Genomic DNA, 13311 nt, shown 5'->3' with positions numbered 1-13311 from the left:
ATAGGAATGAGTGTGAAGCTGCTCTAATTGATGTGTGTGGGGAAAGTTCCTTAAGCTCCCCTTCAATGTCACTCTCTGAGCACGCACCCCAAAGACTCTGTCCAGGAAAGGCAAACGCTTTAAACAGGAAGCCCAAAGCAAAAGCTCCCTTCACATGCAAGGAGCAGCTGCCCACATCATCCCAGGCCTCTGCATCTGTCCCCATGGGGGCCTGGTTGCTCCACTCCAGGACAATATCCTAAGGCTTACAGTGGCACAGCTGCCCCACCTGCCATCAAAGTCAGCTTCACTCAGGCTTCCAGGACTCAGTCCTCTACTTGAAAAGAAAGTCTTAGAGATGAAAGTCTCTGTGCTTCCTGCTTAGGATACAACCACTTTTAGATTGGCCAGGAGTGCCCACTTGTTTCTGTGGATTTAGCCTGGCGGTGTTGCCACTTTACAGGGCTTCATCCCTACCTCCATGGCTTTTTTTTTCTTTTTTTTTTTTTTTACAGCTTTCAGACTTATGTGTGAAGGACCCATCTGTGCTATCCCAACTCTAATATTAATTTCTTTATTTTTGCTCATTTGCAGATTTGTTTCTTTTTCGGGGAGAAATCAGGAGAGCTCGATGAGCTTCTGTTAATCCACCAATCTGTAAATTTTCTAAAAAGGCCCCAAATGCACTATGTTTTCCACAGCCTATCTCCTGGGGCCTTTGCTCAGAGTTCTTGGTGACCAGGCTCGGCGAAGGTTGAGACCGGGGGGACGAGGTTAGCTGGACTTCGACCGACCCCTCCCAGGGGCCACTGGTTTGGGGAGGACATGCTGGAGTAGCAATTTGAGTCCCAGCATTTTCTTCCTGGGTCCAGTTACAGGAAGATTGGAAGATAATTTCACGCAATGCCTTGGACTCACTTGGCAGACCTGGGGATCCTTCTGTGCACTTTTTTATCCCAGTTATAATTACTTTGATGCCACAGAACGGGGTGGCTTCCTGGCCTGAAGCAGCTTCCCCCTGGGGCCAATTAGAGGACCTGTCAGACACAACTGTGGGGAATGTCTTGGATCCAATAGGTGGGCGAGGGTTTACAGTGGTCGTCTTCCTGTTCCGAGGAGCACTGAAACCTTTCACTTGGAGGGCTTCTTGCAGTGGAAGATCTTCATCCTGGAGCCAAACATCACAGGGTTTAGACACAACTTTGTGTGGTGTCTTGGACACATTGGGCAGTGCTGGGGAAACCTTGGCCATCCTCTTCCGAAGTTCACTGACTCCTTTAATGGCACAAGCTCTTATGCCTTCTTCGGCTTGAGGAATTTCTCCCTGGGGCCCCTGGGAAGAGAGTATACTGGAGAATGTATTTGCTACAGTCGGCAGGCCTGGGGATGATTTGGTGCTCCTCTTTCCTAGAGTTCTGACTACTTTGATGGCCCGTACTGGGCTGGCTGCTTGGGGTGGTGGACCTTCGCCCTGAGCCCAATTGAAGGAGGGATCATCGAGATCTCTGGAAGATGTCTCCAATTCACTCAGCAGTGCCGGGAAAACTTTGGCTGTTTTCCTCCAAAGAGAACTGAATTTCTGCATGCCACATTTTGGGGTGGCTGCATGGGTTGGTGGACCTTCTCCCTGGGCCAAATTCAAGGAAGGTCCAGATAGGTCTCTGGGACATAGCTTTGATTCACTCAGAAGTGTCGGGGATACTTTGGCTGTGGTCTTCCAAAAACGACTGATCTTTTTGTTGTCACATTTAGGGGCCGCTTCTTTGGCTGCAGAAGATTCTCCCTGGGACCACACAGATGAACGTTCAAGCCCAGTCTCAGACAATGTTTGGCATTCTGTGGCCAAATGGATTTTGAATGTTCTCTTTGGAACAGCATTGACGGCTTGGCCAGGATAAGCTGGGGTGGCTTTTGGGAGACATTCAGGGGTAACAGGAAGTAATGGTTCCATAACTATTGAAGGAAATAGAATGGTATTGTTAGGAGTGGTGTAAGAAGAACTCCTCACCCAGGATGGGCCCCCAACGTCCTTTGCCTCCATTTTTGGCCTTCCAGGAATGCCGTGCTTTTGGCCCTCAAAGTCCAGCCCTTGCATTCCGTGAGGGGGACCTCGGAAAATCAGCGATTTTGCTTTCCCCAATAGGCTCTTGTGTTGATCCTGGACAAAGTCTGTGAATGAAGAAGGCAGCATATGAGCAAACGGGAAGGAATCAAGAAAGAGACTGTGTGTGGGAAAGAGAGCAATAGCACAGGGAGTATGACGTACCCATAGTGATAACTGGCCTTTGGAAGACAACTTTTCCCTAGTCAACATGCCCTCCTATATTTCATACTTGGAGGAAGCCCAAGAGACACTTTCCTGCCTTCCAATTTTTGTGGTAACCCCATTATTTGAACAGAGTTGTTTGTATGGAGTCACCTCCTTAGAATGGAAGCTCCTTCAGGCCAGAACCCACCTTGAGCCTTTTTATACACCCAGTGCTTGTTATGGAACTTGGTGCAGAGTAGATAATCAATGTTTATTGACTGTAACCACCACTTATTCTATCCTCTTTCTTTGGCTTTGAAACTCTGGATTCTGGTTTCTCACACAGTCAAGTTTTACTAATTGAAAAGCAAAATGATTCTCATGATATCCAAAGTTAAAAAGTGATTGCATTTTTTCTTTTTATAAATACATTTGACATTTTACCGAATTTACATTCAAGAAATTCCTTTTTCATTTTTTTTTTTTGTTTTCTAACCTTTTTCCTTGATTCCCACCTACGATTAATAAACTGCATTTACAATTATTCAAAACATAGAGAAAAAGCATACATCTTGAGGGGCAGAGCCAAGAGGGTGGAGAAGACACATGTGATATTCTAAACTCCTCCCATACCTCATTACTAATTACCAAATTCAGCTTCCAAAATAGTGCTTGACTAGTAAAATTCCCAAAGATTGGAAGTACAACAACTAACCATCCAAAAAAATCTGTATGATCGCCAGAAAAGGTTTATCCTGAGTGGAGGGAGCAGACCACCTTAAGCAGGGAGATAGAAGGAGAGGCTAGTCTAGTGAGTGCACCTGGGTGGGTTGGTCTGTATGGCTGGAAAATTTACAAGGAGGACTCTACCACAGGCTGGCTGCTCTGCTTTGGTTGCAAAGCAGTAGAGCAACAGAGGAATTACAGCCAAAGGTTGAGTGTACTCCAAAATAACACCAGAATCTAACTGGATCTGGCTATAAGCACCCAAAACCAGATGTGAGTGACTCAGCACAGATCACAGCACACGTGTGCAGCTGCATTCTGGAGAACAGGGATTTTGTCCGGGGCAGTCACAAATCTGACAGGCAGGGGGTCCCAGGCAGGGAAGCCTCTAACCTGCATGGGGAGGGGATGGGCCAGGGGCAACAGAACTTTCACAGTGCAATTGCCCTCTCCAGGGCTGAGACACTTCCTGTCTGGTACAGGGATCTTCCCAAGGCAACTGCTACTCCCAACTGCAAGGTCCTGCCTAGGGCAGTTACTTTTGCTGCTATGCTTCTAGCCCAGGGTAGTCTCTAATCCAAACTGCAGGGCTTCTAGCAGGGAAGCTCCACAGTTAGGCCTGTGCTACTCAGGGCAGAGACACTTTTAGTGGGGAGCTTTTCCCAGACCACTTCCACAGCTTTCTGCTCTTTGCAGCCTGTTTGAAGGATAGCTATTGTCAATATCTCTCTTCCTGCTCTACAGAGGAAACTGGAAAACCCTTGACCTGAAGGCACATCATAAGGGCTTTAGAACAATGAGTCAAAATAGCAAATGGACCATGGATAGCTTCTATTCAGAAAGAGAGCAGGTTTTCACCTCCAAGGAGACAAATAGCTGACAGGTTCATGACAAAACCCTAAAGGGGGATGTAACCTGTCCCCATCATACAAGGTTCTCCTAGAAGAAATTATAAAAAACATATTTTAAAAGACAGCTAGAAGGAAACTGGGGAAAGGAAAGAGAAGCTATGCAAGAGAGGAAAGAAAAGGCATATAACTCATTTAAAGAAAAATTTGATAAAGTGGAAAACAAAAGGAACTTCCTGAAATGTGAATTGGAAAAGGTAAAGAACTCCAAGGGAGTGCAAGGAAACAGAATTTATGAATTGGAAAAGGTAAAGGACTGCCAGGAAATAGGATTTGTGCATTCAAAAAAGATAACAGGATTTGTGAATTGAAAAAAACAAAAGAGCATTAACGCAGTAAAATAAATAAATAAATAAAAAAGAACTTAATGAAATTGAAAATAATTCCATGGAGCAAAAATAGTCATTTAAAAATTAATTAGAAATATACATAAAAGTAAAAAATTTAAAAAAACTAATGAAAAAAACGCATTAAAAATAAGAACTGAACAAATATAAATGAATGATTCCCTGAGACATCAAGAATCAGTCAAGAAGCACACCTGTCAGATTGCCTAGAATGACAGGGAAATTGACTACAGAATGTTGAAGTGGATGTGGAAAAATTGGGACACTGATATACTGTTGCTGGAATTGTGAATACATCCAGCCATTCTGAAGAGCAATTTGGAACAATGTTCAAAGCATTATCAAACTGTGCAAACCCAGTTATCCAGTGGCATTACTACTGGGGTTATATCCCAAAGAGGTTTTAAAGAAGGGAAAGTGACCTGCACGTGCAAGAATGTTTGTGCCTGCCCTCTTTGTAGTGGCCAGAAACTGGAAACTGAGTGGATACCCAATAATTGGGAATGGCTGAATAAATTGTGGTATATGAATATTATGGAATATTATTATCCTATAAAAAGTGATCAACAGGCTGATTTCAGAAAGGCCTAGAGGGACTTATATGAAAATTTGCTGAGTGAAATGAGCATGACCAGGAGATCATCATAAATTTCAACAATAATACTATATGATGATCAATTTTAATGGATGAGGCCCTCTCCAACAATGAGATGAGCCAAAACAGTTCTAATAGAGCAGTAATGAACTGAACCAGCTACCCTCAGGAAAAAACTCTGGGAGTTGACTATGAAACACTACATAGGGTTCCCAATGCCTTTATTTTTGTCTGCTTACATTTTTTACTTCCTTCACAAGTTAATTGTACACTGTTTCAAAGTCCAATCCGTTTTGTGCAGCAAAATAATTGTTTGGATATGTATACATATATTGTATTTAACTTATGCTTTCATGTATGTAACATATATTGGTTTACCTGCTATCTGGAGAAAGGGGTAAGGGGAAGGAGGGGAAAAGTTGAAACAAAAATTTTGCAATTATCAATGCTAGAAAATTACCTAGGCATAATTATTTTTTGTAAAAAAAAAAATAAAAATAACATTCAAAGAAAAGAATCAGTCAAGCAAAGACAATAAAATAAAAAATAGAAAAAAAATGTGAAATTTCTACTTGGAGAAAAAAAGAACTAAAAAGTATATCTAGGAGAGATAATCTGAGGATTATTGTACTTCCTGAAAATTATGGTAAAATAAAAAGCCGAGATATATATTCTTTAATAAGAAACCATCCAAACAAACAAACAAACAAACAAACAAAAAACAGCCCATAAGTAATAGAATCAGAAGGTAAAATGAGTATTGCAAGAATTCATCAAACACCTTCTGAAATTGAGTTTAAAATAAAAACTCCAAGGAATAGTGTGACTAAATTTCAGAAGTATCAGACTAAAGAAAAAATATTCCAACCAACCAGGAAAAAAAGAACTAAAAAATGTGAATGAAGAAAATAATTCATTAAAAATCAGGACTGAAGTAATAGAAATGAATGATTCATTGCAAAGCCAAGAATCAGTCATACAAATCAAAAAGAAAATTAAAGCTGGAGAATATCATCAAATACTTACTGGGAAAATCTATAGACCTGAAAAATAGATCTAGGAGAGATAATCTGAGGATCATTTGACTTTCCAAAACCTATGATGAAAAAAAGAGCCTAGATTCTATTTTACAGGAAATCATCAAAGGGATATGTCCAGAAATAACAGAAACAAAAGGGAAAATAGGTGTGGAAAGAATTCATCAAACTCCTTCTGAAAAAGACCCTAAAAAAAGAACTCCATGGAATATTGTGGCTAAGCTGCAGAACTACCAAACTAAGGAAAAAATATTGCAAGTAGCTAGGAAAAAAAAAAAAAAAAAAAAACAAATATCAAGGTGCCACAGTACGGGTCATGTGAAATCTGGCTGCCTCCACATTAAAGGATCAAAGGGCCTGCAACCTGATATTCCAAAAGGCAAAAGAACAAGGATTGCCACCAAGAATAAACGACCCAGCTAAGTTTAGCATTTTCTTCCATGGAAGAAGATGGTCATTTAATGAAACAGAGGAATTCCATTTGTTTCTAAGAAAAAACAAAACAAAACAAAACAAAAAACAGACTTTAACAAAAAAATTAATCTACATCCACAAGACTGAAGAGAAACAAAAAAAGAACTCTTGAGAACTGTATCTCTGTTGTGGATATACCAAAAGTCCACATGGGTAATTTGATTTTACTTATATAATATAAAAAAGGGAAGTAGGAAAGGGAATGGCTTAGTATCAGTAAAAGGGGAAGGAGTGATAAAAATAGAGAAACCAAATCCCAGGAGAGGCATAAAAATGTACCACATCTGAGGGAATTTAGAGAGGGGAAGAAACATTGTGTGAATCTTCTCTCATCAGAGTAGGCTCAAAGAGGAAATAATTGACATATTTGATTTTCAAAGAATTCTCTCTCACCTCATTGAAAAGGGGAGAGGAAAAGGGAAAAGGAAAAGGGGAATAAGGGAAGGGTACAAGAAATGTGTAGTGACTTAAAATGAGGGGGGAGGGATACTAAAAAGGGAGGGCTGCGCATCACAAGTGGGGTCTATAAATTAAATACTTGGGAAGGGATTCAGGGGGGTCAAGGGGGAAAAAAGCATAATCAGAGGATAATATGATGGCAGGAAATACAGAATTAGGAATTTTAACTGTAAATGTTAATGAGATGAACTCTCCCATTAAACCGAGGCAGATAGCAGACTGGATCAAAAGTTCATCAGAATTTTTTATTTCCTTCACAGGCTAATTGTGCACTATTTCAAAGTCGGATTCTTTGTGTACAGCAAAATAACTGTTTTGCTGTGTATACATATATTGAATTTACCTTATATTTTAACATATTTAACATGTAGTGTTCAACCTGCCATCTGGGGGAAAGGGTGGGCAGAAGGAGGGGAAAAGTAGGAACAATTTGTCAATGCTGAAAAATTATCCATGCATATATCTTGTAAATAAAACCTGTAATAAAAAGCTAACAAAATATAGGTCTCCCATCTTAATGACAAAAAAATTGCCATGAGAAAAATTAAGTGAAAAATAGATATAGAGGGAAATAGAGAATGCTTTGATCTGTATACAGGAACACTCTATTCTTTTCTGTGAATGGATAGTCTTTTTTGTTTATTTGTTTGATTTTGTTTTTGTTTTTGTTTTTGTTTTTTACCATGCCTCCTTCAGAATAATTAAGGATGGTTGCATTACTGAGAATAATTAAATCATTTTGTGCTGATCATCGAAGAATATTGAGATCTTTTTACATATGGCATGTTTCACTCTGTTCATGGAGGATTTTGTAGGGTTTTTTCTCCCTGTGAATATTCTGCTCATCATTTCCCAGTGAACAAGGAACATCTATCAGGGAAACTTGTTTCAAAAATTGCGTTTACATTTACTATTTCTAATTGCATTTCCAACCCAAATTTATTCTCTCATTTTACACTGTCTCTCCTGCAAAGCAGTTTGCTGCTTATCAGTGACTCTTCCAAAATGACCTCTTCTTTAATCACTCCTCCCTTCTCATGTTGCATTAACCTCCTATTTTCCTGCAAGCTAAGATAAGAGTTTGATATCCCTATTCAGTATTGATGGTGTTTCCTATTTGAAGCAATATTGATGAGAATAAGGTTCACTCAACCAACCTCATGTATCCCTCTTCCCCTCCAACAGAAAAGTTTCTTCTTGACTCTAACTTCCTATGGAAGTTAATTGGCCCCTTTCCCTTTTCTCAGTGCATTCCCATCTCACTGCACTAAATCACTTTTTGAGAAAAGCTGTTATCCCTTCCTCTTCACCTCACACCTCTTATTCTCTGGCCATATTTACTCCTTCAACTGCCAGAATTACAGCCATGTCCTAGCGACTTACAAGTATCATCCTCCTATGAAGCAATGGAAATAGATACAACTTAAAAACACTCCCAAATATACCGATCGTGCTGCAGTCTCTGTCTTGAACTGTCTTCCCCAACTCGCATGTAATATCTGTTTTTGACCTGGATGCCGAATTGCACCAGAACCCCCAATGTGTCCAAAACAGAATGTGTTCTTTGTCCTGCACCCTCTGCTCTCATATGAAATTCGCTTTTCTGTCATTGAGGTTTGCTGGTTCAGTCATCTGCCACACTTTCCTTTGCTTAGCCCAGATACCATCGCTTCACTGAGGCATGTTTTCATAACTTCCTCAAATGCATTTTCCTACAGAGGTTTGCTTTTCTTCACTCCCATAGCTAACAAGCTGGTTACCCTGTCCACCTGTCTCCTAAGCTCTTCTGATAGCTTCAGTGTATCATTGCAATTATGTTTTAGGACATTATTTTTCTAGACTCTATTGATCTGGCATATTCTAGTGGATGTACTTTTGGTCTTCCCTCTTTCAAGGAATTTCTGGTAGTCTATCTTCCTCATTTAATTCAGTGACTGATATAAAAAGAAGTATTACTACATGTTGGTTCAAGGATTCTCACCTTGGGGAAATACTCCATTTCTTTTCATCATGTAGAACTGCAAGGATGTCCTGAGGGAAAAGAATGATAACAAATAAATCCTCAGCTTTGTTTCCAATAACTACCCTATCTTCCCGGCTAAAGCAGCAGCTAGCAGTTCAAGAAGGCTCTAATAGCTCATCAGACACAACCCAGCAGCTTCCTTTCATCGTCCTCTATGTTTTAACAGTAGAGCCAAGCTCAACACCTTTGATAAAAATGATACATTCCTCTGGGTCCCAGTCCCTGTTTCTTCCTTTCTCCATCCCTTCTTGCCAGGTTCCTCATATTAAAAGAAATCCAAAGGCAGCAAATGAGGAACTCCATTATAGGACAAGAGAAATAGAAGTTGACACCTTGCAGACAAAGTGTCATTCAGTATAAACTCTCAATCAAATTCATTTGTTTGCTTTGGTGGTTACTTTACACTGCTCAAAGCACAAAATTTCTGAGAATTACAATATTTTTTGATTTCAAAACATCCTATGGACTTGCCAGGCTGACAGACTATTGGCTCCTATCCCTCTTTCTTCTTTCCCTGAAGAGTTCTCTATTTCTGTTCTCAAATCCACAAGCCCTAAGGGCAAACTTCTCATTACAAATTGGATCAGATGGGCCAGACATACAAGTTCGAAGTCCTAACCTACACTTGTACCCTGGATTCACCTTTCTGAATACTTTCCGTGACTTGAAGCACACTAGGTCACTAAGAAGTAATGAAACACTGTCTTCCCATATACAGAGAGAAAGGGATTTTCCATACCTTCCCTGGATATCTACAGATACAAAGAAAAATCTTGTCCACCCACTCCCATCGAAAAAATGGAATAGATAGATATTTTGAAATTACAAAGAATGTGTTTTATGACTTTTAAAGATGGTTTGGAGAAAGATGGAAGAGGCTCCAGTAGCTTGTCAGAAAAAGTGGAAGAACATTGATACTGCTCTGCCCCACCTCCTCTCTGGCTAAAGGAATCCACAAGTGTTTGGGGTTTAAGCTTGGTCTCCCAAAGGATGGAATTCTTTGAATAATCTAACCAATAGGATCTGCTGGCAGTCTCGGGTTCACATCAGGAGAGGGTGTAAGAGGAAACACTTTTCGGTCCTTTCACTGTTCTCAACATCTTTTCCCAATATACCATCTCACTTGATCCTTATATCAATCTTGTGAGGAAATGGAGGCAAACAGGGCAACTGGTTTGCCTCAGGGAACTCTCAACTCTGTCTTATACTGAATTTGAAACTCTAGTCATCCTGACTCCCAGGTCCATGTCTCTCTTCTACTCATGAACAAAGGAGCCTCTTCAGGAAAACAACAAAGTGCCATTTTCTTTGTAGGTGAGTCTCAGATAATTTGAGTTATCTCCTAAGAGACTACACAGGAGGCTTCTCTCTTAGGATCTCAGTTGTATTGAGGACATTGAGGACTGAGGAACAAGTATCTTGTCCATTTCCTGGTGCTTGCACAAGGAAGGTCTCTCACATTAATCTCTAGAACAATGTCTTCCCACAAAATGACACAGCTCCCCCCAAACTACAAACTTCCTCATTCTTCGTCCTACATGTATTCCCACCAGAATGGTCTGCACCAAGGAACTTCTTACCTGTAACAGCTTTTTCAGGATGGGAAATACAAGGAAGCCCCTTAGCTGATGAAATATGAGGTTGTGGAATGAATACACACAAACCTTAACGCTAACCCTCTTTCACTTTCTCCACCTACCCCTGGCTCTGGCGCTCTCTCGCTCTCGCTCTTGCTCTCGCTCTCACTCTCCCTCTCCCTCTCCTCTCCCTCTCGCACAGAGCACGGTTGTTGAGACTCCTGGCCTTTTATCCTAGTAACACATTGTGAGGTAGTGATGACATCAAATGGAACCATTTTGCTGTTATATCCGTTACCAACCGGAGTATATGTGCACAATCAGCATGCTTCTTCATTACATTGTTTCCTGAACCAAAGACACTCTCCCTGAATTGGGTTTCAAACTGTATTTCCCACAGATTCCCATTCAAACTTCTTCCCAGCTTCCACCTAGAGTGTACCTTTACCAAAGATTGAAAATATTTCTGAACACTAAAATTTTAAATTTCTTGTCTTTCTCGGACTGTCCATTAACAAAGAAAAAATATATTTACATCGGGTGTTCACGGGTAAAGAGAATTGGATTCACTTCTTTCTAAAACATTTTTCATTTGGGTTTCATGTCTTTTCTATTTCTGGTTCAAATCCAGGATAGATATATCTTGCATTACTGCACAGGCCACAAACTTGACATCTTCCTCCTTCTCATCTCGTATCTTCTCTAACACTCTTTACCTCCATTCACATGCTTTAGGCAAACTTCTTTTAATTTATTTTTTCATTGGAGTTGTTTATTTTCAAAACATACACAAGGAAATTTTTTTCACTATGGACCCTTGAAAAATCATGTGTTTCAATTCTTCCCACCTTCCCCCCCCCTCCCTCATGTGGATGGCATGCAATTCAATATATGCTTACCACAGTTAAAGACATGTTAATTCCTATATAGGCATACACATTTATGCGATTATTTTGATGCAAAAGACAAATGAAATTAAAAAAAATAAAAATGGAATAGATAATGAAATTCAAGCAAATCATAACAAAAACTGTGAAAATGTTATGTTGTGATCCACACTCAGTTCCCACAGTCGTCTCTCTTTGTGCAGATGATTGTCATCATGAACAGATCATTGGCTCAGGCCTGAATCATTTCACTGTTGAAAAGAGCCAGGTCCATTAGAATTGACTGTGGTACTGATGTTGCTGCATACTATGGTTTCCTGGTTCTGCTCCTTACCTTTAGCACCAGTTTATCTAAGTCTCTAGGCTTCGCTGACATCACCCTGGTGACTGTCAAAATTCCTTTTTACTCTCACACCTTAGGTAGTCTAGTCTGCCTCTACTGAAATCATTTGGTGACTTCAACTCATCCAATTTGTGAAGGAACTAGTACAGTTGCTGTGAAAGGGCTAATTTCAGCCTCTCTCATTCCCTTAACAATGCCACGAATCAAATGGAAAATAAGATCAGAAAGAGCTTGATCTCTGCCAACACTCCAAACCTCTGTACCCCTACTTGTTCATTTCACACTGAAGCATATACTGTATTGTTATACATCTTCCCTTGCTTTCCTTGATGTTTGATAGTAAAAATATCCTGTTTTCCAATAATATCACCTGTTCCTTTGATCCTCAGTTTCTTCACCTAGAGAATGGGAATGGATACCAACACTTGTATTTATGAAGCATTCTGAGAAAAGCATTCTGTAATCTTTCAAGCTTTATGCAAATGTATTTTCTTTTTATTAATGTGCTTATTTAAAGCACATCATTAGAAGTTTTCAGGTTGATGTCTTAGAATCAGAAGACCTGACTCGAGCTCTGAGTTGAGATACTAACTTTAAAAGCCTGAGTAAAGATTCAAAAGAGACACAATTTGTACAACTCCATTTGCTCAGCTGCAAACTGTGGCTAATAAAGGGTAGCATATGTAAGACTGCTGATAAGAGATAATGAGATGGTAGATGTAGAAATCCTATGAAATCAAATATGAGCTTTGTCTATGATCTCCTTTTTCAGGTATAGATTGCCAGCAAGTTTTCAATAACAAATCCAAAGCCTCAAGTAACTTTAAAAAAGGCAAAACCTCCTTGCTACTCTACAAAATCTTGGAAATTTAGAGTGGGAAGAGGCCTCATTTCATTCGCCCATGCAGGCCAGTGCTGTCGCCTTATTAGAAGCACTTCCTTTATATCTCTTCCATTTCATTTAAGTTATCGAATTTATCGGCATAAAGTTGAGCAAAGTAGCTCCTAACTATTGTTCTGATTTCCTCTTCATTAGTGGTGAGTTCACCCTTTTCATTTTCAAGACGAACAATTTACTTTTTCTCTTTCCTTTTTTTAATCAGGTTTGCTAAGGGTTTGTCTATTTTGTTGGTTTTTTCATAGAACCACGTCTTAGTTTTATTAATTAATTCAATAGTTTTTTTTACTTTCAATTTTATTAATGTCACCTTTTATTTTTTGAATTTCAAGTTTTGTGTTTGTCTGGGGGTTTTTAATTTGTTCCTTTTCTAGCAATTCTAGTTGTAAGCCCAATTCGTTGGCCCCCTCTTTCTCTATTTTATGCAAGTAGGCCTGTAGAGATATAAAACTTCCCCTTATTACTGCTTTGGTTGTATCCCACACATTTTGGTACGGTGTCTCTTTATTGTCATTTTCTTGGGTGAAGTTATTAATTATGTCTATGATTTGCTGTTTTACCCAATCACTCTTTAGTATAACATTATGTAGTTTCCAATTATTTTTTGGTCTATTTCCTCCTGGCTTTTTATTGAATGTAATTTTGCTTGCATTGTGGTCTGCAAATTATGCATTTACTATTTCTGCCTTACTGCATTTGATTTTGAGGTTTTTATGCCCTAGCATATGATCAATTTTTGTATAGGTTCATGAATTGCTGAGAAGAAAGTATACTCCTTTCTGTCTCCATTTAGCTTTCGCCAAAGATCTA

General features: G+C 39.5%; 1 protein-coding gene across 1 annotated transcript; it reads right to left on the bottom strand.

Moving 5' to 3' along the window:
- Window positions 1–457: 457 nt before the first annotated feature.
- Window positions 458–10578, bottom strand: LOC141543941 (uncharacterized). The gene is made up of 3 exons (XM_074269605.1): window positions 10377–10578; window positions 8755–8804; window positions 458–2148 (listed from the first exon to the last, which is right to left on the bottom strand). Exons 2-3 carry the CDS (start codon window positions 8783–8785, stop codon window positions 554–556), a joined length of 1626 nt encoding a protein of 541 aa, XP_074125706.1. The 5' UTR covers window positions 8786–8804; window positions 10377–10578; the 3' UTR covers window positions 458–553.
- Window positions 10579–13311: the final 2733 nt, after the last annotated feature.

The sequence above is a fragment of the Sminthopsis crassicaudata genome, chromosome 5 (genome assembly GCF_048593235.1).
Source record: "Sminthopsis crassicaudata isolate SCR6 chromosome 5, ASM4859323v1, whole genome shotgun sequence".
NCBI classification, from domain to species: domain Eukaryota; kingdom Metazoa; phylum Chordata; class Mammalia; order Dasyuromorphia; family Dasyuridae; genus Sminthopsis; species Sminthopsis crassicaudata.
The sequence above is the reverse complement of the archived record's forward strand: the minus strand, read 5'-3'. Positions and strand labels throughout refer to the sequence as shown.